The 24,794-nt window shown below is 42.8% G+C and overlaps 1 protein-coding gene across 1 annotated transcript in view; it reads right to left on the bottom strand.

The window, feature by feature from the left end:
• Ca10 (carbonic anhydrase 10) overlaps window positions 1–24,794 on the bottom strand; it is a 476,615-nt gene that overhangs the window by 84,810 nt on the left and 367,011 nt on the right. The window contains exon 4 of the mRNA XM_010620196.3: window positions 11,804–11,989. Within this exon, the coding sequence (XP_010618498.1) occupies window positions 11,804–11,989 (186 nt within the window). The remainder of the gene's footprint in view (window positions 1–11,803; window positions 11,990–24,794) is intronic.

Here is a 24,794-nt window from a genome sequence, read left to right as displayed (position 1 = left end):
TCTGATCCTCTCTGGTTCCACTTCTACACATCTATTAAAATTTAAACAAGTGTAACCCAGAAGAACCCCCCCCCGTTAATTTATTGTATGCTAAAGAAAGAAAAGATTTCATACTGTGTACATCAGTATGATGTGAAAAGCAGAACAGGGAAAATTATAATTATGATGGTAGCCCATCAGTAGTTGCGAGGGGTTAGGGCTGGGGGAAGGGCTTGGCTGCAGAAGGTCAGAAGGGAACTTTCTGGGGTGAGGGGAGTCTTTTGGGAAATTGTGATGATTCTCGCGTGTCTGTATTTGTGAAATCACATCAATTTGTACAGCTAAAATTTGATGTGAAAAGCAGAACAGGGAAAATTATAATTATGATGGTAGCCCATCAGTAGTTGCGAGGGGTTAGGGCTGGGGGAAGGGCTTGGCTGCAGAAGGTCAGAAGGGAACTTTCTGGGGTGAGGGGAGTCTTTTGGGAAATTGTGATGATTCTCGCGTGTCTGTATTTGTGAAATCACATCAATTTGTACAGCTAAAATTGCTGATTTTCTGGTATGTAAACTAACAGTGAAGCCGAGGGAAATCACCGTATAGCATGGGCACAGCTCGCTCTTTGTCTCCTCTTTCTAATGAGGAAGTTCATTAATGAGCACTAGGAGGTTGAACAACTTGCCCAAGGTCACAACAGATAGAAGGTGGAGCCCGGGTTCAGCACCTGAATGAGTTACTCGCCAACCCTCACCTCTACAATTAACAGCTGCTCACTCAGGCATGTGGGTCACAGCTGTCACAGCTCCTAACCTGAGGTGGGAACACACTGGCCTTAAAGAGACAGGTGCCATGGGCAGTAACCACTTGACTCCCCACCAAGGACCTCACAGAAACAGCAGCTGTTCCGAGGTGGCCGTTTGGATCCATGTACAATTGTTTTTTTCCTGAAGCAGACATGACTTTTTTTTCCCTAAACTAGTGTAGATATTGGTGATTGCAGGGCCTTCCCCTTCTTCCTGGCAGGGAGTGTGATTTAAAACCTCCTGGCTAAGCTCATTTTGCCGAATAGCTCCTGCAGGATTCATTTTCAAGGCCAAATCCAGAAATTTCTAGCTCAGCAAATAGATTCAAGGCAAGAAAATACATTCACCCAAGCTACCACTGAGACTAAGGAATATGGTTTCTCCTGCTTTGCAGGGGGAAATAGATGTGTTTCTATAATTTACATATATGGGATGTCTTGCCTCGTGTATTTTAAAGATGACAGAGAAAATATAACAGATGTAAGTGACTTCCAAGTTGCTGTCCTCTGGGAGCAGAAGGGGAAGGAAGCTATGGGCCGCAGCAAGCACACGGACGGACGGATGCTGGATCACATTTCACGTTGTTACCACCCTGCTTGGAGAAGTAGGCTCCTGTCTCAGTTTACAGCCACAGAAAGTGCAGGCTGTTTTTAAAATAGAAATAGGAAGAGCTGAAAGATCATCTCAGGGAAGGGCACTTTGGATTAGAGAGCATAGACTTGCCTGTGATTAAGCGACAATTTCGAGGTAGAACCAACCAGAGAGTTAAAGCGACAGGGCCAAGGTCACTAAGTGTGTAGCTGGAATCAGAGACCCAGTCTAACCCTGTACCAACCACATGACTAAAGGCAGGCTCTTTAATCTCCCCCCCCCAGGTTTCTTTTCTTTATATATAAAATCATGCTAGCTGACAAGCTTATTGTGAGTATGGGGTGTGACAGAACCCTGAGTGTAATGCATGGGAGGCAGTCTGTCTTCAACAAATCGCAGCCAATGATGGTAGTCACCTCAGTTCACTGTGATTGTCCTCATATACCTCACCTGCAAGAGGTCTGGACTACGTGAGTTCTAAGATTTAGGCTGGTTGATGACTTCCCTGTACGGCAGTTTATGGGTTACAAAACTTTTATTTTTACATTGTACAATTACACCATCACATAAATAGGACCAGCGTCATTGGCCCTGTCTGATGATGTAAGAGGCTCCAAAAAGGTAAAAGGATTTACTCAGCTCTTCCCTTACCAAGATCACACAGCTAGGAAGCTTCAGAGAAGTCTCCTGGTCAGACATTCTGAGTCAAATGTTGCTCTCTGTCTGGTGGCCTGAGCATCTGGCTCTGAGGTCAACACCTTTCCTCTTCCTGTGCTTGTCTCTGCCTCCCTCTGGCCACCTTCTAGCCAAAGCAGCCACCACTCTTGGAGTCTGCCTGTAACAAGCAGATCCCATGAATAATCATGAGAGTAATCCTAGCGTTGCCCTTTTAGTGCTGAGATGCGGATAGATTTATAGTGGGTGATTCTGGCTGGTATTTGGGAATGGATAATTACCTGCACTTACTATATCCGAGGCTGCTTCGGCTAAATATTTACTGCCCAGAATTCTGCCCTTTCCTACTGATTCTGAACAGGAGCATGCCACAGGCAACTAAGTGACACAATTCATTTGGGGTGGCCATAAATCTAAGGCTTCTACCAGAAAGGATGCAAGAAATTAATGGAACATGAAATCAAGTAAATGGAATTGAGTACAGTAATTAGTTCATATTTTAATTCTCAGGTCTGTTTATTATCTGTCAACTGGCGAGCAATTAAGTCGGCACCATCAAGATCATTAGCTTTGTTTCAGCAAAAGTTTATCGATCTGTCAGAGCAAATGAATTTGGGAGTTTGAAACAGCTCTATTTTGAATTGGATAGCAGGGCAATGAAATGACTAGACATCTAATGATTTAGTTTTGCAATATTATCATTTAGATTATTTCTATTTAATATTACTGAGCATTATTGGAGAGTGTGAGTGGAAAGATTCAAACCACACAGAAGTGTCCCTTCTATCCTCTGGTTCTTCATGCCATAGTTGGACTATTTTTTCGTATTGAGGAAGGATCTCAAAAGCATTACCTTTTCTATTTTCAGTCTTCCAGGTCCACTTCCTCATGAACGCTTGCCATTGTTCATGTTTGTAAAATATATTGGCCAGTGTCTTTGTTATTTTGAGGCCGAGTCTATAAATACCTGGCATTTAGGGTTGGCTCAGTAATGCGGGACATCTGATTCTTGGGGTGCCTTTGCTCTACTGGGTGACTAAGTCAAAAGAGCCTTTTGAATCTGGGATTGGGTTGAATTGTAAATTTTATTTGAAAAATTCAGGAAGAATAGGTTCTGATCTCAATTCTGCCACCGGTCTCACTGACGGTGAGTAGGTCTCTTGCCCCTTCTGCCATGATTTTTCCTTTGTTCCTATAGTTTTGTGTAGACTTGACTCTTTCTGGGCTCTTTCCAAAGCCAGTCTGTCACAAAGGGGAAGGTGGGATCTTTCACGGAGACTCTGAGACTTTTCTTGAACGACTTACAGAGGTCATCAGAGCAGCAGGGAATAGGTCATTTTTACTCAAGATCTTCTTTTGCAATTGATTTTATTCCTGTGGGTTTGGAAATGAGTTTTAAAAGCCTCGCTAGTTCACGGAAGTGTGAGGATCAGTGCCCACCTCCCCTCAACCCCAACTACAGTGTTACTGGTTACTAAATCAGCAGAGAACTCATGGGTCCCTTGTAAAGTGGTGACAGTGACTGTCTCCATGGTGACATTAGGTCAGAACCCTGATCAGAGTCCAGTTAACCGCCCCTGTCTTTAAAACCATCTTTGCAAGGCCACACTCCTCTCCTTGTTTTACAGGAAACACCAGAAGGAGAGATCAGAGTGCAGCAAAGAGCAGGGGGTGGTTGCAATGCTATCCTGGTGGGACCAGGCCAGTGTTAGGATGTGAGTGAGTGGAGTCACCAGGATGGTAAGCTGGGGTTAGCAGATTGTCTTCAAATGCTGTGTCCTCTCTCTTAGGCTGCCCTGCTGTGTCCATATAAAATTGGCCACTCAGAAAGCTGCTGACTTGCCTGGGCTGCCCTTTCCAGAAGTAATTATAAAAACATCCAAAGGGAAAACTTCCTATCCAGGGGTCGGAGTCATTGACCTCTTGCTGGTGTGTTTATATTATGCCTGGCCTCCAGCTGGGCTCCTAACCTCTGTTTGCTTTGCTGCCCAATGGCCAGTTTGCTCACTCAGTTGGGAGGACTCTCACAGTACAGGGCTTTAGCTTTCAGTACTGCCAAAGAGAAGCTCCCTAGTTTGATCCGGGGAGTAATTACAGGGTGGAAATGAGGAATCTAAATGAATTATTCTAGCACACTGGCCCCCAAAGATCTCATTGCTCCTCCCAGGTACTCTGAAGAATTCCTTTGCCTTGAATTTGTGAATAATTTAACATAAAAAATGTATAGTATAGAACTTCTGTTAATATTGACATTAACTGGATTAGACTGTCATTGTGACTATAGAATTTAGTCCATGATATACTGGGCATACTTTAGGCACATTGAAAGCTGCAGTCTTTTAAATTATCTTCATTTACTCATTCGGTCTCTTTGTTCAGCAGTATTTGCCCAGAGCCCATGTGGGGAGATGCGTGAAAAGTCCCTGGGATTTCGGGGACTTAGCAGTCTGCCTGGGAAGACAGAATCCTCTGTGAGGCTCCTTAAGGGCAGATCCTGTGGCTTTTCAGTCTTTGGATTTCCCCGTTGTGCAGGAGCCCAGAATTGGTAAATAAGCATCAGCGTGAGGTTTGCAAATGAACCTTGACCTGTATTGAGCAGTGCTGTGAATCAGAAGGTCTGGGTGAAGGTTGGTCCTTCATTGTTCTGATGGTCCTTGGGCCCTCACCCCTCCCAAGCAAGAAGGAAATGGCATCAAGAACAACTTCATCAAGATAGTGTTGTCGCGGTTTAATCAGAGAATCTATGTCACCAGGCTTTGGACTCATTCATAGTAAAAGCCGGCATCCACGCAGAGGCTGTGGGAAGAGAGCCCTCAGTTTCTGCAGCATGCCCGGCTCTGCCCTTCTCTGACCTCACACATGTGGTCAGCTACCTCTGCTCCTTAAGCTTCAGAGTCACTGTACAGCTACTGTCTCAGCCTGGACCGTCCTCCACCTGGACGTCCCCGTGGCTACTCCACGGATGTCATCCCTGTGAGACCCACACCCTACTTAAACTTGAACTCACTACCTCCGCTCTGCTGCCCTTAATGTGCCCTATTCTGCCGCTACAGCCTTTGTCACATACCAGCTGACCACAGCATGTACTCACTTATTATGCTTATTATCCGTGCCTGGTCTATTCCCTCTCTACTGTAAAGGCCTTATGGGAAGGGATTTTCACCTGTTTATTTTCCCCCACGGTAGCATAGAATAGATAATCCATACATGCTACCTGGGTAAATGGAGGCAGGTAAATGACAAAGCATGTAGACAGTGGCATTAGCAGTGAGATCTGTTAGCCCCCACTGGGTGTGACTGAGCAAGTTCTGGGTTGAACTGCACAGGAGCTGATTCAGGTTTATCTCTGCCGTGTCCCTTAGATCTGAAATTCCTTCATGGTGACAATGGTTCAATCCTTTCATCATATATTTAGGTCAGGGCTAGGTTGAAGCTTTATAGATACATATCACATTTCATAAGGCTTACTCCTTTGCCAGAGAAATCTCAGAAGACATTTTAAGAGTAATTATGAACTAAATTACTTCCCCTCTTTTCCAGTTTCTAATGGAATATGAAGGTTCGGGCAGCTTTTTATCCAAACATCCCACCTTCAGTTGAAATGGGGCTTTATTTCCTGTTTTGTCCCTGAATGCAACATACCTCAGCATTTACCAAGGAAAAAGAGCCTGTGAGGTTTTTGTTCCTTGCACACTAATAGTTGTTGACTCAGTCATGGGTTGGCTCATTCTACAAATGTTGCTAAAGCATTTACTGTGTGTCAGGCACTGTGCAAGGTGCATGGCATACAGGGATGAATAGCTCTTCTCCTATTCATTCCTTCATTCAGTAAACTTTTGTTGGCTGTTCTCATGCGCCCGGCAGTATACAAGGTGACAAAGACGTAATTCACATCAACAAAAATCTGTGGTTCTGATACAAGTGGTATAAAGTCACAATATCTATACTGATGAATAGCATCATAGATTGGGTTCAGCAACTTTTTTTATGTTAAAGACCAGGTAGTAAATATTATGGCCTTTTCAGGCCACATATGGTCTCCGTTGCTTTTGAAACTTCCTCTTCTCCTATTTTTAAAAAGCCTATTAGAAAGCAAAATAAACAATAATTAATTGGACTCGGCGAGCTAGAACTTTTGCAAAAGGGAAGAAGACCAAGAGATGGAGGGAGAGGGGCGACAAGAGAGAGAAGACAATAAGCTGTGTTATGTACACGTACTCATTCACCATGATGAATGCAATCACTGTGTACTGCAAACATACACTAAAAAAAGAAAGAAAAAAATTAGCTTCTGGATTGGGCTTGGCCATCCGTTATGGAACGCAAAGTTCTGTAGCAAAGGAATACACAGGTTTCTCTGAAAGTCAAGTGCTGCCTGGCTGGGAAGCCCTAACAGGGGAACTGAGGTGGAGGAGGGATAGGGAGAGGCGGGGAGCGGCTTTTTGTGACACACATAGTGCACTTCCTCAGGGGTTCTCCGCCTGCTTTGCTTAAACATCCCAGTTCTCATTTCCCCTCCATCTCCGGTTGTTTTGGTGAAGCATCTCTACCGAGAGGTCTCAGCCACACAGCAGAGAGTTGAGTCGCTCACCTGAGCATCCATCCCACCCCAGCCACGCACTGGGCCCTGGTTCTTGGCTGGTGCCCCTCAGAGCTTTCCACACCCTGGAACGCTTAGGGACCATTTGGTGGTGGTTGCTTATTCCTTCAACCCTGCGCTGCTGTAATGACACCAGTTTCTCAAGGATGCAAGTAATTGGACGAGGCCTACATTTTCTATTGTTAGGTCTCAGTTGTTGATTCTAAGGTAGTTTTCTCTTTTCTGGTTCAGAGCCACCCAAAAGGGGAAAACAAAACCACCTCTATATTTTACATGTGACTTCCAGTCCCACTTTTTAATTAACAAATCTAATCAGCATCACCATAGTGACAGCTGGGGTCTTTCCCCTCTCTCATAGGTGTTTTGAGCAGGATTGGAGACTTCAGAGGCTGAATTCTAGAAAGGTCAGTGCCTCTACCCCATCCTCAGAGGGACCAGCAAGAGTGTCTGTATACACAGCTGGTCATCTGTTTTTCCTCAATATAATCCAAAGAGAGCTATTTCCTAATCCTCTTCTGGAATAAACTTCAAATACAAGGGGTGATCAAAAGATACAGTGAATAATTAAATTAAAAAACTTGTTACAGTAAGAGAGATATTGCCAAGAATGATGGGATGCATGTGTCCAGACTGAGAGGGGGTATTTTGAATATTTTAGAGGGGATTAATGGCAATGTGTCTTTTCCTGTAATACATTTTTTATTTAAACATTTGTCATATTTGATAATCACTTGTTCACTAATCAACCATTTATAGCAGTTTCTGTCAAATAAAAACACTACAGCATGTCCTCATCCACCTAATTCATCATATCTGGCATCATGTAACTTTTGGTTCTTCCTCAAAGTCAAAATGACTGCATAAGTTTTGCAGGACTCAGGACATCCAGGCAACCACAATAGCACAAGTAGAGACATTCACGAACGAGGTCTTCTAGAACTGCTTCAGAAAGTGCCAGGAACAAGGGGCTAAGTGTGTTTGAAGTAAGGGGGAGTATTTTGAAGGAAGTGTAATGTCATCAGTTGATGAATCCCTCAATAGATTTCAAGCTTCTCTGGGCAGATACTAGACTCTGGCTTACACTTAGCTCAGAGCTCAGCACACAGCAGAAGCAAAAATAGACACGCAAAAGATGGATAAAGTCAGCAGAGATCAGAGCCACACACAGCTTTCAAAGTGGCTGGTGCAATTTGCAGGGTCCCCCTTTACCCTTTTGTAAAGAAAAACTTAAAGCAGTTTTCAAAAATAACTTTGTCCAATCTTTTCTAAATAAGAAATATTTTTCTTGTCTAGTCCCACTATTAGAACTTAATGCACAGGCACGACTCTTTTCTAATATTATCTTTTGCCTGGCTAATGTATTTGTTTCTTTTCCTAAATACCCTACTTTATACTGGATGTTAATCTAAACACTTAGACATGATTAGTAAGTGAAGGGTCTTACTTATTAAAAACAGTTAATTTTCTCTTCTTAAAAAATTGAGACATTTGAGTCCCTGAATGTGCTCATTTATCACCAACCCCCAACAAAGCATTCTGGAGTTCTTCGTGTAGGACATGAAAAATTTTTATAAAAATGCAGCTGCTGACTGTGTCATACATCCATGCAGCTTTATAAAACAAAGCAAATGATTACCATCAATTATAATAACCTCACTAGACAAAACTGCAATTAATCTATAGCCTTTCAGATAGCGACTGGTGCAGTGTGCCAAGGAGAATGCCTGGCATTAATTGACTTATCACGATCAGCAATGATAGATGGTGCAGATGGTAGTGTGGTTCTTCACCGTCAGGAAAATAAACACACGCTTTGTCCAGACAAGTGTCTACTTGGGTTCTCTCAAAGGGTGGCCAGAAATCAAGACCGAGGTTGGCTTTGAAAGAAACACAAAATGATAATAATAGTGACAAAAAGTTGAGCTATGGGGTGATATATGTTTGCTTTTACTGAGGTTAACCCTCAGGGGAATCCACGTGGAGGAAAATTCTAGAAGAAAATCGTAGGTTATGTCGAATGTCATTACCGAAAGGTACAGTAAAGCGAACAGGTCACCTGCTTGTTAGGATGTGAGTCACTTTTATGAAGACACCAAATTTGGTTCAATGTTTAATAACTTCAGTGGTAAGAATTTACTATTTTCAAAACCAAACTCATCGCATTGATGGGGAGCTCTCATTGCTACCACATACATTAAGCAGAACTCTGACTTTCTCTAGCTCCCACCCATTGGCCTGAGATCTTTTCTCTCCTACTACACAGAAGATGCCACACTCTTCTTGCTCATTAGAGCCCTTTATATACCTGAAAGGCCTACTGCCTATCCAATGAGCTTCCCTACAGCATTGCTTTAGAGCTTCCAAAATTCTCCTTATTACACTTTTATTTATTTATTGGTACCAGGGATCAAACTTGGAACCTTGAGAGGCAGGCGGCAGCACCAATGAGCTAAATCCCCAGCCCACACTTTTTAATCCATACCATTTTGTCTGCTCATATTGAGAGCTTGGAAAGAAATATAATTCAACTGATGTTATCTTCCAGGGAAAGATATAACTGCAGGGGCTGAGGCTGATGCTCCGTTAGCTTTGGGGAAACGATGTGTGTGACTATCTTGCTTTGGAGGCTGTTCCCCAAGTACCATCGGTTTATATAGCACCCCAGATACCTCTTCCAGGAGGCAAATACCAAGAGGTGACCCTTCTGCCTTTGGTGTGCGGTTAAGTCTTCATTGTTTAGAAAACTGGGAAAATTCAGTCAAAGCCTCAGCTAAAAATGGCATAGTGGCTGCTAACCAAAATCTCTCAGGGAAAGTTTTAAAAATGCACTTGCCTGGGCCCTACTCTCTGAGACTGATTCACCTGGTCTAGTAAAGGACTCAGGCACAAATATTTTGACAATGAATCCCAGTTATTTTTATGCACAACTGCGGTTAAATGCATTCTTCACTGTTGAAATGCATCACTGAATGCTTTCTTTATTGGGAACACTTAACAAGGCGCTGCTGATGGATGGTTTCAGGGATCTAATTGTTAGACTGTCCTGGAGACTGGTAAAATGCAGACTCTTTGGAGGACCTGATACCTGTGGTCTGGGGTAGGTCTAGGAAGGGCAGTATACTAACAGATCATATTATTATATATTTCCCTTAAGGATTTTGGAAGCAGTCATTTACCCCCAAAGCATAACTTGTATAAGTTACAAAGCATCCTTACCATATATTGAAGAAATAAGTGACATCAAAGAACTCTATAACTTAAAGATTTTTAACCTTGTAATCATCTATTTTTCATTCTTTCATTTAAATAGCAGGAATATCTCTACTCTGGGAAACTGTTCTGATATGCACTAGGATATGACGTTTTAGTGAGAGGTAAGTAACAGCAACACAACAGCAAACCAACAAATGAGAAAGTAACTCAACATGTAAAATAATTATAAATCTTAAAATGATCTGTATTACCAAAAGGAGGAGTTTATCTAACTTTGAATATTCTCCGATTCAGATCAGTTACTCTCAAAGTTTGGGTTTTTCTCTGCTGTCATTTGTGCTATGCCATCGCTCAGATCTGTAACTCATGGGAGCTTTTTGTTACCTGATTGTCTTTGGCAGACATTTCTAATCAATCCTAGCATTTTCTCCCTTACACATCCCGGAGGGAGGCTCTATGCTTGCTCAACCCCATTGTCTGTGCAGCCATTACTAATAGATCACAGATAAAAGGTGATGTGGTTTTCCACACCCAGTGCTCTGACATACCTCTGACATATCTTTTCTCATGCCAGTCCTCATTTCCTGCTTTCTCTTTTCACCCATCAACCGAGTATATCTGGAATCCCACTTAAATTTTAAAATAACCTTGAGAGGTGTCTAAATTGTGCCTTAGAAGTATCAGGTAACATCCCAAGATAACACAGTTAGTGAGTATCAAAGCAGGAGCTACAGACTCGGGTCCTTTGACTCCAAAGCTGATGCTCTTAAAATTGTTCTTCATTGCTTCTTTCACAGCCCGGTTCAAAGGGCACCTCCTCTGTGAAGCATCTTCTGAACCCTTCAAGTAAAACTTGTCACTTCTTCCTTTGAGTGTGCCAGGGGCTTTGTGCAGCTCCATTACAGCATGGCATTATGCTTTAATGATTTGAATATAGCACTCTTTGAGCTTCTTGGTGGTAGGAGCTCTTTTTTTCCCCCTTTTTCTTTTTTAAACCCCTGTATCCCTGGTAACTAGCTGGATCCCTGGGCAGGCTCTCTGCTGATGCAATTTGAGCGCACATAAAAATCTGTCTAATAGACTCATGTTGGGGTCTGTTCCTCAGTGTATGGCCTTAGCACATTAAAAATAACGCCGGGTTTAATCATGACCTTGATTAAAAAAAAATGAAAGGATCTCACGAGATACATGTTTCTCTAGTTTCAAGGCCTTCCCAGCATCATTCATTGAGACTGAACAGGATGACAGTTGTGTGGTATTTAAGCATTCCTCATTGATGCTCACCCTCAAGTATAATGGAGGTAAAAAAGTCCAATTAGATACATCCTGCCTGTCCTGTGTCACATCACAGATGACATGTGTTTCAGTGGCAACTCTCCTCCTATCACTGAAACTGTGTTTGGGCTCACTGCTTTGGCCTGAGTTTTGTTCGGGTTGATGGTGGCACGTGGTTACACTCACTGTGAATGGTGGCATGCGATGATGGCATTTCTATTGTGCAGAATCTCGGGCCAACTATTTAGTCGCCTGACATTGGTTTCACAGTATGTTATAGTTTTGAGCAAATAAGACCTATTCTGCCAGAAAGGAGAACTATGGAGTCTACACTTGCACGCGCAACATGAGAGGCCGATGACTCAGAGACGTGTAAGTGGAGAGGCACACGAAAGGTGAAGGTCTGGGGTTGGATTACGCTTCAGAGATAGTACGGCACAAGTCCCAAGAGAGCTGCACCAATACCCTGGAAGGAAATATTCAGTTTCACCATGGCCTGTTATGGAACATGCTGAAGGTCTGTGCCCACATGCAGAAAATGAAGAGAAAAGAGGCAAAGACCCTCTAGTTTCACAGATCCAAGAGAAGCCTTCCCATCTGTTATTTCACTTTGGATATAAGCAAGCACCATCTCTTATATCCTTACTACTTCCATAGAGCTACATACCTCCCCAGAGAAGGCCTGTCCATTGAGGAGGTGCTCCGACCCTTGGCTGTCCTCACTTCCAAAATGTACCCGGATCTCCTCCAGCCGGTGGCTGTATGTCATGGGCCCTCCTGATATGTTGACCAAGTGCTCCTTGTCCAGGCGGAGGGACACATGTCTTCCAGTGTTGTACATAGTCCCACTGACCTGCAAAGAAATGAGCAACAGGTTAAGCAAGCTTTCCTTTCTTCCATTTCTCCTCAAACGCGGTGTGGTGCCTGGACCAAGGATGGAAACGTGTCTGGAGTTGGGCATGGCGACCTTCCCAGAGGGCATTCTTGAACTTCCTGTGAATCATAAACCACTTTATCACTTAGGAATCTGAGGTAGGAGATTAAAGGAGACTTTTCACCAATGCAATGAATACATTGTGTATTGTACCTTTCATAAATTAACTTATCCCGGTTACTACAAGTATTGCAAGGAAAAGAAGCTGCAAAAATTAAAAATCTCAGGTTGAGAAACTGGGGAAAGCAGGTAGCAGGGGACAGATGCGGAACGAAGGTCAAATGAAAGACCAGGGGGACAAAAATGGCGGAGGAGAAGCAAGCTCTACTGGGAGATTGGGGGTCTTCCTCTGAAGTCTCCAGTGTCCAGTCTGCTTTGGTTAGACTCCCTCCCACCCCTGTAACCAGACATTAGGCAAAAGGAGAGAGCTCTGATCCCTCCTCATAACTCACAACCTCAGTAATAAAGTAAAGTGAATCACGGGAGGGTCCCATTCACAGATTCCCAAGTGCACCCCTCCTTCCCAGTTCCTTTTGGCTTCAGTCCTTTCCTCTTTCGACTTGATGTTCAGCTGCATTTTCTGGATTATGACATTAGGACTAAGTTCCTCCTGTAACTCCTTCTGTAGCTGCCTCGGTTGACTGTGCTCTGGTAGGATGATCTGGGTCTTAAGGAAGCTTTTGAATGAATCTAGATGGAATGCTTCTGAGATTTTGGGTGACAGACTACTTGGGTTTTCTTCCTGCTTACTCTGATCCCTTGGTCCCAGCCTTTTGCCCCAGGGATTCTTTAAGGCTTCCTGTAAATTCTGATTCCTTTATTAGCCCTGATCTGCATATATTTGCTCGGTAACCCTAGCTTTACAGGCCCCTCCACCTTTCTGACCCTGGTCTTGTGAGTGATTAGGTTGTTTAGTGCTTAGATTGCTTCCTAGAAAAGAGACAGCTGTGCTCATCAAATACTCTACTGACTAACTTTTTTCTGTCACCCTATTGTAACGCAGAGCCCAAGTGGCTGGTGTTGGCCCTGGACTTTGAGGGATCATCACAAGTATCACTTCCAGGCTGAAACTGTGAAAAGCTTACACACACTTCCTCTGTCTCTCTCTTCCCATTCCACATCAACCAAGAGTGTTCTGTGCAAACGTAAATGCGATGCAGCTACTAGATGGATCCGGTGGCAGCCTGGCTTTCTCAGGGATTGTATGCAGTTTATAAAAATGACCAGAACTCCTCATTCGTCCCCTCCCTGTTACTGTACTACTTAATAATGTGCGTTTGCAGCTGCTACAGATAGAAATCTGTTCCTCCATCCCTTGGCTCCAGGCTGGTCTTATTGTCTACTTTAGCCAAGAGCACATGGGGACGTAGTGGCAGCAACATGCTGGTTCTGAGAGTAGCTTTGCGAGGCCTTTCATGTCTCCTGGCTCCTTCTATTGTAAATATCCTACCTAGTTGGCCAGAGTATGAGACGCTAAAGAGGGGAGCCATCCCAGGTGAGGATATCCACGGCTGATCCCAGCTGCCCTCCCCTGCCAAGATCAGTGTGGTTTGCCCTGGGCCAGAAGAACAATCTGCTGACCCACAGCCCTGGACTCAGAAACTGTGTAATGCTAAATTTTGGGGGTAGTATGTCATGCAATGAGAGCTGAATGGTAAATGCTAAGTCAGTCATCTCTCTCCCGTGAATCTGGATCTGCCAACGACTTGGACTTGGACTTGGACTTGCCCAGCCTCTAAGCAGTAGAAAAATCAGAGGACAGGCGGAAGAATGAAGCAGATGTGTCCATGCTGAGAGAGAGGGGAAGGGGAGAATAACTACCTCACCTCCAGGCACCTCTACATCTCTTTGTTCCAATTCTTTCAAGAGGCCCGAGCTGTGCTTTTTCAGATGTTTTACATCTTATAGATAAATCCCACTCCTTTAGGTTGTCTGTTCCTTGAAAGCAAAGGATCCATTTCCAGTCAAGGGCTCCATTTCTGTTCCCAGCCTGTGCATTTGGTAACTCTGAGATAATGGGAACTTATCTTCTTTCTACGTCTTGATTATTACCTTTCTTTGAAGTATAATGGCTCAAGACAGGTTTGTGCTTGATGTTACTTCCATCTTTAAATAAAATTTATTTTTTTTTCTTTTGCTAATGGGAAGAGGATAAAAAAAATGGTGGGTAGAGGCAGGGAGGGGAGTGGGAGGGGATGTGAAAATAATTCAGATGTGTTCTGTACACACACCGACTCCCCACAATGAGTGTAATAATTATGCATTGCAAACATATACTAATAAAAACAAAAAATTAAAAGAGAAAACTGAGGCAAATATACAACAATCTAAAAAATTCTAATTATTAAGATAATATAAAGGCCACAGTACCACAATTAACCTATAAGTTCCACCGATACTTTGGCATGTATGGTTTTCACACTCATAACTATATTTCCATCCATATTTGATGAGATCATCTTATATACATGCTTAAAGATATAATACATGATTTTCCGCATGCACAGGTGTGTATATACACATATGACTTTCTATATGAATATTTTTAGATCATTAACTATCCTGCCATTAACTTATCACTTTGAAACAGCTGGATAATATTTCACCGAGATGTAGTTCCCTGGTGCCACACCTGCCTGGCAAGTACAAGGACCTGAGTTCTATTCCTGGTACCGGAAAAAAAAAATATAGCTTATCATTGCATCTTTGTATTTCTTTTACCATTTCACTGTCATAAAAAGTGCTGCAATAACTATCTTATGAATAAGAGTTTTTACTAATCTAGGGATATTTCATTAGGTAAATTCTGGATCTAATTGTATGCACAGCATTTACTGTTTGGTTGCTTCCATTTTCTTGGAGGAGTTGATCCCAGAGAGCAGGGCTGTATTTCTGTATTTATCTTCAAATGACATAAAATATAGTCATGAGATACAATCCAGCAACCACGGACATCTATAGAATGCAGAGCAGCATACAAAGAGTTTCTCTGAGTTCTTATAGCAATAGGCAGCTATGGTGGGCACCCTTGCCCTTCTGGAAGAGTCCATTTATTCATTTGTGCCGTCTAATGTCCCTAAGTAGATTGTTGCCGAGCCAAGCAAGACAGGACGGTGCTGCATGCTTGTCTGAATCTTCCCAGGAGTTAGAAACACATGGGCACACATCATGTAGAAGAATCGAGGAGTCTGGAGCCTGAAGATTCCCAGTCGGCCTCTTGTTAGCTATGCAAGCTCAGGTGGTTTACATGATTTCTTGACATTTTAGCTTCCTTAAGCATAAAATAGAGATAGCACGATTTCTTCTATGACAACAAAGAACAAAAAAGCTATGACACTTTGAAAACAAATATCAAAACAACGAAAGTCTCTCCTTATCAGTAATAACTTTAAATGTAAATGAATCCCATTCACAAATACTTCCGCTTGCAAATGATTTGGTTCAGCAAACAGAAGCATTTGGCGAAATTTTGTTTTTGTTTGTGAACTCTGCTTTGGATGACGAACAAGACTGGGCCATCTTTCTTGCGTGAACACGAATGTGTCCCATCTCTTCCGGAACGAATGAAGTTTGTGCACCAAGGGACCCCTGTATAGGAGGTATCTAAAGCAGTCAAAATTACAGTGACAGGAACAGTGGCGATCGCAGCGGCTGAGAATGGGGGAGGGAAATGAGGAAGTTAGTATTTAGTGGATATCAAGCTTTCATTTTGCAAGGTGGAAAAAGTTCTGCAGGTGTATATAGGGGTGAAGGCTGCACAACAATGTGAACGTACTTGATACTACTGAACTTAGAAATGGTCAAGATGGTAAACCTTTGTGTATTTTACTTCGCTAGAAGAAAGTAGAAAAACTTCCCCTGCAAGGTTGTTGTATTAAGTTAATAATATAGTCAGTGGTCAAACACTTTCATTCCTGCCTTCCTTTCTTCTGGTTGAAGTCCTGGATTCCTGCGACCTCCTGCTCTCCCTCAGCAGTTCTTATCGCATGGGTGCTCAGCTACTGGGGGAGGATTCTTGTTGATCGTCCCTCCCCGCGTGTTCCCCAGCTCCCAGATCCTGGTGGAACGTGACGCTCTTTGTTGAACATTCACCATGGAGACTTCAACTTCCGCATTTTGATGGCTGGCTTGCCTCCCTTTTTGGATTTTACAGTGCTAGATGTGAGTAGCATCCTAGATCATTTTGAAGTCTTGGAGCGAAAACACAACTAGGAAAATTACAAATAAACCACTGTGCCTTCTCGTCCTCATTTTTACCCCAGGCCCCTTCTGTACATGGGTCTCTGTCTCCATTCGTTTGTCACAGATCCGTTCATTCGCTGGGAAAATGTCGGAAGCGCTGACTCTGGGCTACGAGGTGGGCCGAGTGAGTGTGGTCCCTGCCCTCACCGCTCTCACGCTCTGCTGTGTGGAGGGCTGAGTGGGAGTGGGAGGTCACAGGAATCCGGGACTTCAACCACTTGCTGCCTTTTCTTACAGTGAGGCGCAGCACCCCCTTTTCCCTGTCCTTTCCCTAGACATTGAAGTAACATTAATTTGTATGAATAATAAAAAGAAGATGTATAGCCAGGGTATGGTTTGTTGCACTTTAATTTGAAAATAAAGGCGTGACAACGTTATGTATGATATCTAAATCCGAAGGTACATCTCAGCTACGGCAAAGAACACTGCAGCAGTGTCATTTTGTCTGGGATGCTAATTACTGTATTGCCAAGGAACTATTTTGGTGCACAGGATGTTCAAAAAGTTGCACCACTTAGACCGGGATACAGAGGCTGAAGCTGTGGGGGTATCCAGGTTGCCTCCGGTTGCCCTCGGTTCTCCTCTTGGTTTCACCTTAATTCACAGCAACATGAGACGAGAGGTGTGTGATGCCTATTTTATGAATGAGGGAATTAAATGAGGTTGAGGACGCCTCAGTGGCTTGTCCACTGCTACACCGCTGGCAGGTGGTAAACTCAAGGCCTGTAATCCAGACACAAGCAAATGAAAGTATCTTCATTCCTTTCAGATGAAGAATATGTTGGGGACTTTTCTTCTTGATGTCTACCGACGCAGGTATCGGGCAGGTCCAGGGGCAGTGGGATTCTTCTGCAGGATCACAGGGGGTGAAATTGGACACCAGGCTGTTGAAGTTAATCTAGAAGGAAGCCAAGAGAAACCTGATAGTCCAAGATGACCCTCAGTTTCCTCACCTGCAGACATCTGTACTGGTTTAAGACTGGCAGCAGGTACAGTATTGAGGGGAGCAGGATGTAGACCTCCAGTTGTATACCTGTCAGAATTACATGTCAATGAATAGTATCAATAGTTTGAGACGAGGTAAAAGCAATTTTTTTTTGTGAAACAGAAAAATTATCCCTAGAATATTCATGGGTTGTCATTGTATAAGATTCTTGTACATCAGCACTCCATTTGCCAAGGCCTCTTATTAACAGATTCATCTCCTCTTTCATTCTGAAGGAACTATTGCACCAAAGGGAAATAAACTTAGTCAGTACATTTTTAGGGTAAGGAGGATTTATATCCTTTGAAAGTCAGCTATGAATCTGTGTGTCACAGCATCTGTGTTTGAACATGTTCTTGGTGTCAGAAGGCATGCTAAATTCTGAACCTGCACTTCCTCATTTAATCCTTACAACTTCTCCCTCACCTAACTGAGCAGCAGACATGGTACAGTACTTGGACTTGTGCTATTTGCTTCTGCTTGGATGGAAAGATCTTAAGCCAAACCCACTGAGCAGTAGAGTCTTCTCACACACAATGCAGACCTTCCTTCTTGGCTGCTGTGGTGCTGCTTCCTGCCCTAGAAAACAGTCAGCCCCGGATGTGAGCCTGGATGTGACCCTAGCTCTCTCTTTCTACAAAGCTAATGCTTTTAACCACTGGAAATTATTCAATTATTAATAATCATTAGGTGGTTACCCAACAATACAATATTCCAGCGTTTTCTTCAAGAGATGAGTTGATGCTGTAGGAATCCTACAATGGTTTGGCAGTTAGGATGTTTGCGAAGATTTATTATATGTGTCAGGATTCTCTGTATAAAAATAAAGAGATTTCTCATAGGGAATATGCTCACATGACTACGGAAGCTGATGAGTCCAAATTCTGCAGGGTGAGGATCTGTGGGTGCAGCTTGGGTTCGAAGGCCATTGGCTGCAGAATTCTATGTTTTTCAAGCCCTCAACTGCTTAGATGAGACTCCTCTATGTTTTGCTGGGCAATCTGCTCTACTCAAATTCCACTGGCTGATATATTTAGCTCATCCCCAAACACTCCCTGAGAAATACCTGGAACAATATCTGATCAAATATTTGGGTACCATACTCCGGTCAAGTTAGCACATAAATTAACCGTCACACTCATCTTCAAATCCTGTTTATTTCACCCATTCAAACAGTTCCTAAACAATTACTACACACATGACAGAGTGACACATGAAACAAATACATGGGTATAGCATATATGTTATACATAGAAGAATGTACATTATATACAAATAGTATAATGTATACATAATATCTATATTTTGTATTTCCTACATCACAGAATTAAAAAAGTCACTTGTATGAAAACTGTTCTCCAAACATCAAGCGTATGAAAGGAGAACCAGTTTAATATAACATACATATGAATTATAGCAAAATTTTAAGGAAACAATTTTACATTTCTTATCAGATCTATGTACATGAAAAGGTAGATTTATCCTTGAGCATAGCTAGGACTTCAGAGACTATTCTGGGGTAAATCTCTTATTATTTGGAGACTTAGATGTTGTCTAACTTCATATTTCCAGGGAGGAAAAAAAATAAGTCAGAGGTGTATTTTTTGAAGGCATTAAAAAAAAACAATAAAATAATCATGTCAAAAATCTTTTGGCTTGGTGGACACAAGGTGGTGTAGCTGATGTTTATTGCAGAAAGCTAAGTAAATGTTACTTTCAGGAATTCTAAAAGTTTCTTGCTTGATGTGATACAAAGCCAGTGTGAGATTTCCATTATATTCCCTCTCAAGGCAACCTGACCCAGATCTCCTGTGATAAACTAAAAAATAATTTCCCATGGCTTGATGGAAATTGAACTACAATGGAGTGGTTGAGGGGAAACAATTTTGAGGGTGTGAAGGAACAGATGGCCATCTGTGCAGAGTGCCTGGTCTTATGAACAGTGTCCCTGGAGGAAGACACTGAAGGGCAGCAATCTGGAGTGTCTGTTACCTGGCCAGTTCCATGTCCCTTTTTAAATGAGGGAACTAGATACAGATAGGCTAAGGGTTCTACCAGAAGGCACGGGGAAGCAAATGAGAAGACTGGAACTCAAGTCTTTAGGACCTAACCCTCCTGGTCTTTGTAAAGTCTCGGAAAAGAGCTTTAAAGGTATTGTAGAAAGTACAGTAATTTCTCAGTGAAATAGACATCAGTATGGTTTCTTTAATTTATGTGCATTCCTGTGTAGAGTCAGCACTGGTAAACAAGTGTGCTGCCTTTCCTGTCTAGCAGACTGTCTTTTGCTATAACAATAAAAACACCAGGAGACTCCAAACACACCGGATGATGATACAGACAAACAACCCACAGCAGCTGTGACAGGGCGTATTGCAGGCTGAGTACTTGGTACCTTTACATGTATTACCTCAGCTAACCCTTACACCGTCTGGGTGAGGAAGACACTATTATCTGCATTCTCAGTTGAGGAGGTGAAGGTTCAAAAGGACTGAATAATTTTACTTCATGATGCACAAGTAGAATTTGGCAGAGCCGGATTTCCAGCCCAGGTCTATTTGCTTCCAAATCTAGAGCTCTTGAAAGAGAATAAGCCAGAGGTTGGCAGAAAGTGTGTTGGGGGAAGCCATACAGCTTCTGGGGTGGGGGATCAACTCAGTTAGAAGGTGGTGGCCAGGTAGAAGTGCCAGATGGAGTTTAATTTGGCCGGGCCTGGTCTGAACACCCTAGGGGGTTTCTAAACCCAGGGAAGGAGAGGCAGTTCTAGGCTGCGCATGTTGGGAGCTGAGAGGTGGGATGTCTCTACTGGATGCTGGCTGAGCAACAGGATGGCTGAGCCCATAGTTAGGAAGGCTCCTCAGCGCCAAGGAGGGTTAGTGAAGGTCCGACAGCCATGTCATATATTAAGTGTCCTTTCCTTGCATCTGAGGGTTCACAGTACATGTCTTTGACCGCTCTGCTGAGGCATGTAATAGTCCTTCTTTGTAATGTAATTAGTGAGCCTAAGAGATTTAAGAATACTGCTTGGTCTGATTTCCCACTGAGTAGCTCAAGATGCCAAGAGGCTGATTTGTAAAGGTTGAATGGGAAAAGCTGGTGGGCTGCGTGTTTAGATGGACGCGCCAGAGGCATCCCTGCAAGGAAAAATAATGTGCCAGGAATAGCAGGAGTCAAATCACCAGCTTTATTGCAGTGTAGGATATATAGGGGTTGGCAAAATTAAGGTCATGTGGATTCTAGAGCTAAAAGGACTGTAGAAAAATCAAGCTCAAATCTCTGACTCCAGAAAGCAGGAAAATGAGACACAAAGAGGCCAAATGAGTTGTCTAAGGTTGGACAAGTGCCACACCCAGGACTAGAAATCCACCCATGGATCTGTTCATTGATCTGGACAGTATACCTACCTTTCCTCTTATTCTTTTGTTTTCTTTTAAACTATTTTATGCTGAGAGTGCCTATGCATACTGATTCAGAAATACTGGAGTAAGATCTACTCAGCTACCTCATCTTTGACAAAGGAGCTGAACTTCCCCTTGGAGGAAAGATAGCCTCTTTAATAAATGGTGTTAGAAAAACTGGATCTCAACCTGCCAAAGATTAAAACTACACCCTTATCTCTCACCATGCACTAAATTAAAATCCAAGTGGATTAAAGATCTAAATATTAAAACAGAAACACTAAACCTGCTGGAAGATAAGTTAGGCAGAACTCTGGAAGACATTGGCATAGGAAAAGACTTTATGAACAAATCCTCAGCAGCATGGGAACTAGCAGAAAGAATCAACAACTAGGTTTTCATCTTATTAAAAAGCTTCTGCACTGCAAAAGAAACCATCAACAGAACTGAGACAACCTACAATGTGGGAAATAATTTTTACTAGCTGCTCCTCAGACAAAGGACTATTATGTAGAATATATAAAGAACTCAAAACAGTCAGCCCCCGCAAATGTAAAGACCCAATTCAAAAATGGGCATCTGAAATGAACACACATTTCTCAGACAAAGAAGTAAAAGCAGAAAGAAAATATATGAAAAAATGTTCCACATCAGTGGCCATTTGAGAGATGCAGATGAAAACACTGAGATTCCACCTCACCCCACAAAGAATGGCTGTTATCAAGAAATTAACCAATAACAAATGTTGGTGGGGTTGTGGGGAGAAAGGAACCCTTCTCCATTGTTGGTGGGAGTGCAGAGTGGTGCAACCACTATGGAAATCAATATGGAGATACCTCAGAGAGCTGGGACTAGAGATTCCATTTGACACAGCCATAGATCTGCTTGTTATCTTTCCAAAAGAATTAAAAGAATCATATCACAGTGACATATGTGCACCTATGTTTATAGCAGCACAGTTTGTAATAGCTAAAACTTGGAAACAGCCCATTTGCCCATCAGTTGGAAACTGGATAAAAAAGATGTGGTTTTTCTATAAAATGGAATACCACTCAGCCATAAAGAATGAGAAATTAGAGTCCTTCATAGGAAAACGGATACATTTTGAGTATTTACTCCTAAGTGAAATAAATAAGTCACACAAGTGTAAATACCAAATAGTTTCTCTCGTGTGAAAAACTATAACAGTACAGAATGAGATAATTGACAATGTGAAATAGGAAGAAAAGGGCTAAAGGTGTAAGGAAAGTGGGAAGGGTGGGGGAAAGGTAATAAGGGAAAAGAAAAAAATAGGAGAAAATGGAAAAAATGGAAATAAAGTGTTTGTAAATGGGGAGGGGAGGAGGGGGAGAAGGGAGGGCAGGGACAAGGGGAAAAAATGAGAACCAAGACCTGTCATGTAAAGGTGCAAGATCCCAGTAATGAATGTAACTGTACTGTATACCTAGAATGTACTAATAAACTCAATAAAAAGAAAAAAAGAAATACTGGAGTATTAAATGTGTGTATACAAATACCATATCCCGCAGAAAAAATAGAGGGAATTCAGCCTGACCTCTGGATATATCATTTTTGTGACACCGTGACTCTGGATACTGGGCTCTTCTCCGTCTAGATGACTTATTTTTAAGTTGACACATAGTATTTTGACATATCTGCAACATGCAATGTGATGTTTTGATTCATGTACAAGTTAGGTAGTGATCCGCTCAGGGTAATTAGCATATCCATCACCTTAAACTTTTATCATTTCTTTGTGAAATATGAGAACAAAATCCTCTCTTCTGCCTATTTTGAAGGCTGTAATGACGGTATGTCATGTAAGTGTCATAGCAATGATTAGAAGTAGGAGGGATTGGGGACCAGGGATTTAGCTCAGTGGCACCACACCTGTTTCACAAGTGAAAGGCCCTGAGTTCAACCCCTGCTATCAAAAAAAAAGAGGAGGGATTGATTGGATTTGAGAAGAGTGAACGGAAGTAAAGGATACAGAGAGCTGATGTACTTCCACGATCTCACCCACCACACTTACCCTGCAGGGAGGAGAGGCTTCTTGCTTAGCAATGCTAAACTTACTCTAATCTTTGTCTTTCTCATCTGAGTCAGTATGTATTTGCTCTGTGGAAACACTAGGATTTGGGAGTTGACACTGAAAAAACAGATGCACTGATCACATGTGCTACTGATTATTATATTAATCATTATTTAAGGAAATCGAACCTGCTTGTGGTAATATTGACTCTACAGATAACAAAGCCGGTCTTGAACTTGATTTCTGCTTGTGCTGATGACATAAGAAATGAGGAACAGATGTCACAGATGTGTCCTGGTCCACTAAGGCATGGGCTGAGTGAAGAGGGTGCTCCGTGTCCTCCATCTTCCTGTAGGAGACTGTGGGCTGGCAGCTACCACACCTAGCTGCGGGCCCTGAAACCTGTTGCTGGCACTCAGCACTGCCCAGTCTCCAACTGGGGAGGGAACCTCAAAGAGCAGTATCTGGAATGAGTTTTCCCATGACAGCTCTGATTTCTTCATCTGGACTAAAACTGCACTTTAAATCTTAGCCTGTTAGCGCATGAAAACATGCAGAGTTCCTGCCAAGCCTGTCACCATCAACTGTCTGGATCCATTTCTTTTTTGGACAAAAAGAATGCCTGCGTCAACTGGAACCAAGATGGAACCAGTTGACTGGCAGGTGTATGGTTGCCGTAAGATGATCTGTTCCTCTGTCCCTTTCGTAGGCTAGGAGCTCACCTTACCTTTCTGTACTGGCATAAATCAAGCTTTGATTAGACATTGTATGTGTAATTGAAAGAATATTGTAATATATCAAATATATTTATTTAGCATACATCTTTATTATATATAGTATATTTAATATATTATTTTGAAAGGATGCTATTGGGGAGATTTGGCCTATTTTTCTTGATTCCTGCTGTGGCTTTAGCACCTGGATGATGCTTGGTGTATTGGTCATCTTTCCTGAAACACAGTCGCTGCAACACAATAGGTGATGCTCACCGTTGAAAGGAGAGATTTAATTTTATGTTTAAAGGATTCCGTCCAGGGTCACCTGGCAGGAGGGCAGTAGTGGAGTAAACCTGCTGCTTCCAGGCTGGCAGGGAAACAGCAGGGGAGCAATGCTGGGGAGGAAGGCTGCACCCACACGACCGGCCTGGGTTCGCCAGAAGTGTGCTCCATCCTTCCCGGGGTGGCTCCCAAGCTCATGGAGTTCACACTGTGAAATTTAAGGATCACACCCGGCTTCTGTTTGTTGAATAAAAATGGGCAAGAGTTCGCTTTGAGCCTCATCTGAGTGCGTGGCTCAAATCACATTCCTAGGCCCCCTCATGAGGTCTGAGGTAGGCCTTGGAGATCTGCTGGCTTCTTCTGATTCCAGACTCTTCCAGATGCTCATTCGAACGAAGCTCACAGATATTCAGTGCTTGCTGTGCGGGGTGCAGCAGTACAGAATCCTTACAGAATCCTTTGTCCATCCACTCTCCGTCCTCAATGCTCTCCCTGTCTCAAGGGATCCCTTTAACTACGGGGTAGCCCTAATAATCCTCTAAATATATACAGGGGCTATATATTCATTCATCCTCAGGCTACTGGCTGTCCCTAAACTGTGGACATCCGCAGGTTAGGCCACTTTAATTAACATACTAAAACCTGCTTCAGAAAGTTTATTTCTAGAGCAATGTCATTTAATTCAATCCGATTCACAAGGCTTTAGGCAAATAACTCCCAATCTCCAGTTATTTCATCTCTAAAGAGAAAAATGCCCTTTAAGGGAGCTTGCAGAATATAGCCTCACACAGACACACGCAGAGCACAGGGACTGCCTTAACATTTCCCCCTGTGGTGTCTCGGATCCCACGGGTCAGATGTTAGAATCCTTGACACCAGCTTCTTCTAAGGAATTACACATACCAAATGCTTGGGGGCATGATTAGATGGTCATTCCCTTTGTATGCCAGTTTATTATTTAATATTTATGTTCCCGTCCCCATGAATGCTTGCTCACCACGAGCTGCCACCTGCTCTGGGACATGCTCAGATGTCCACAGTGCTGCAGGCAGCGTAAGTAAGTGCGACAGGC

Source organism: Fukomys damarensis, unplaced genomic scaffold (genome assembly GCF_012274545.1).
Source record: "Fukomys damarensis isolate Sample0158 unplaced genomic scaffold, DMR_v1.0_HiC HiC_scaffold_13, whole genome shotgun sequence".
Classification (NCBI taxonomy): domain Eukaryota; kingdom Metazoa; phylum Chordata; class Mammalia; order Rodentia; family Bathyergidae; genus Fukomys; species Fukomys damarensis.
The sequence above is the reverse complement of the archived record's forward strand: the minus strand, read 5'-3'. Positions and strand labels throughout refer to the sequence as shown.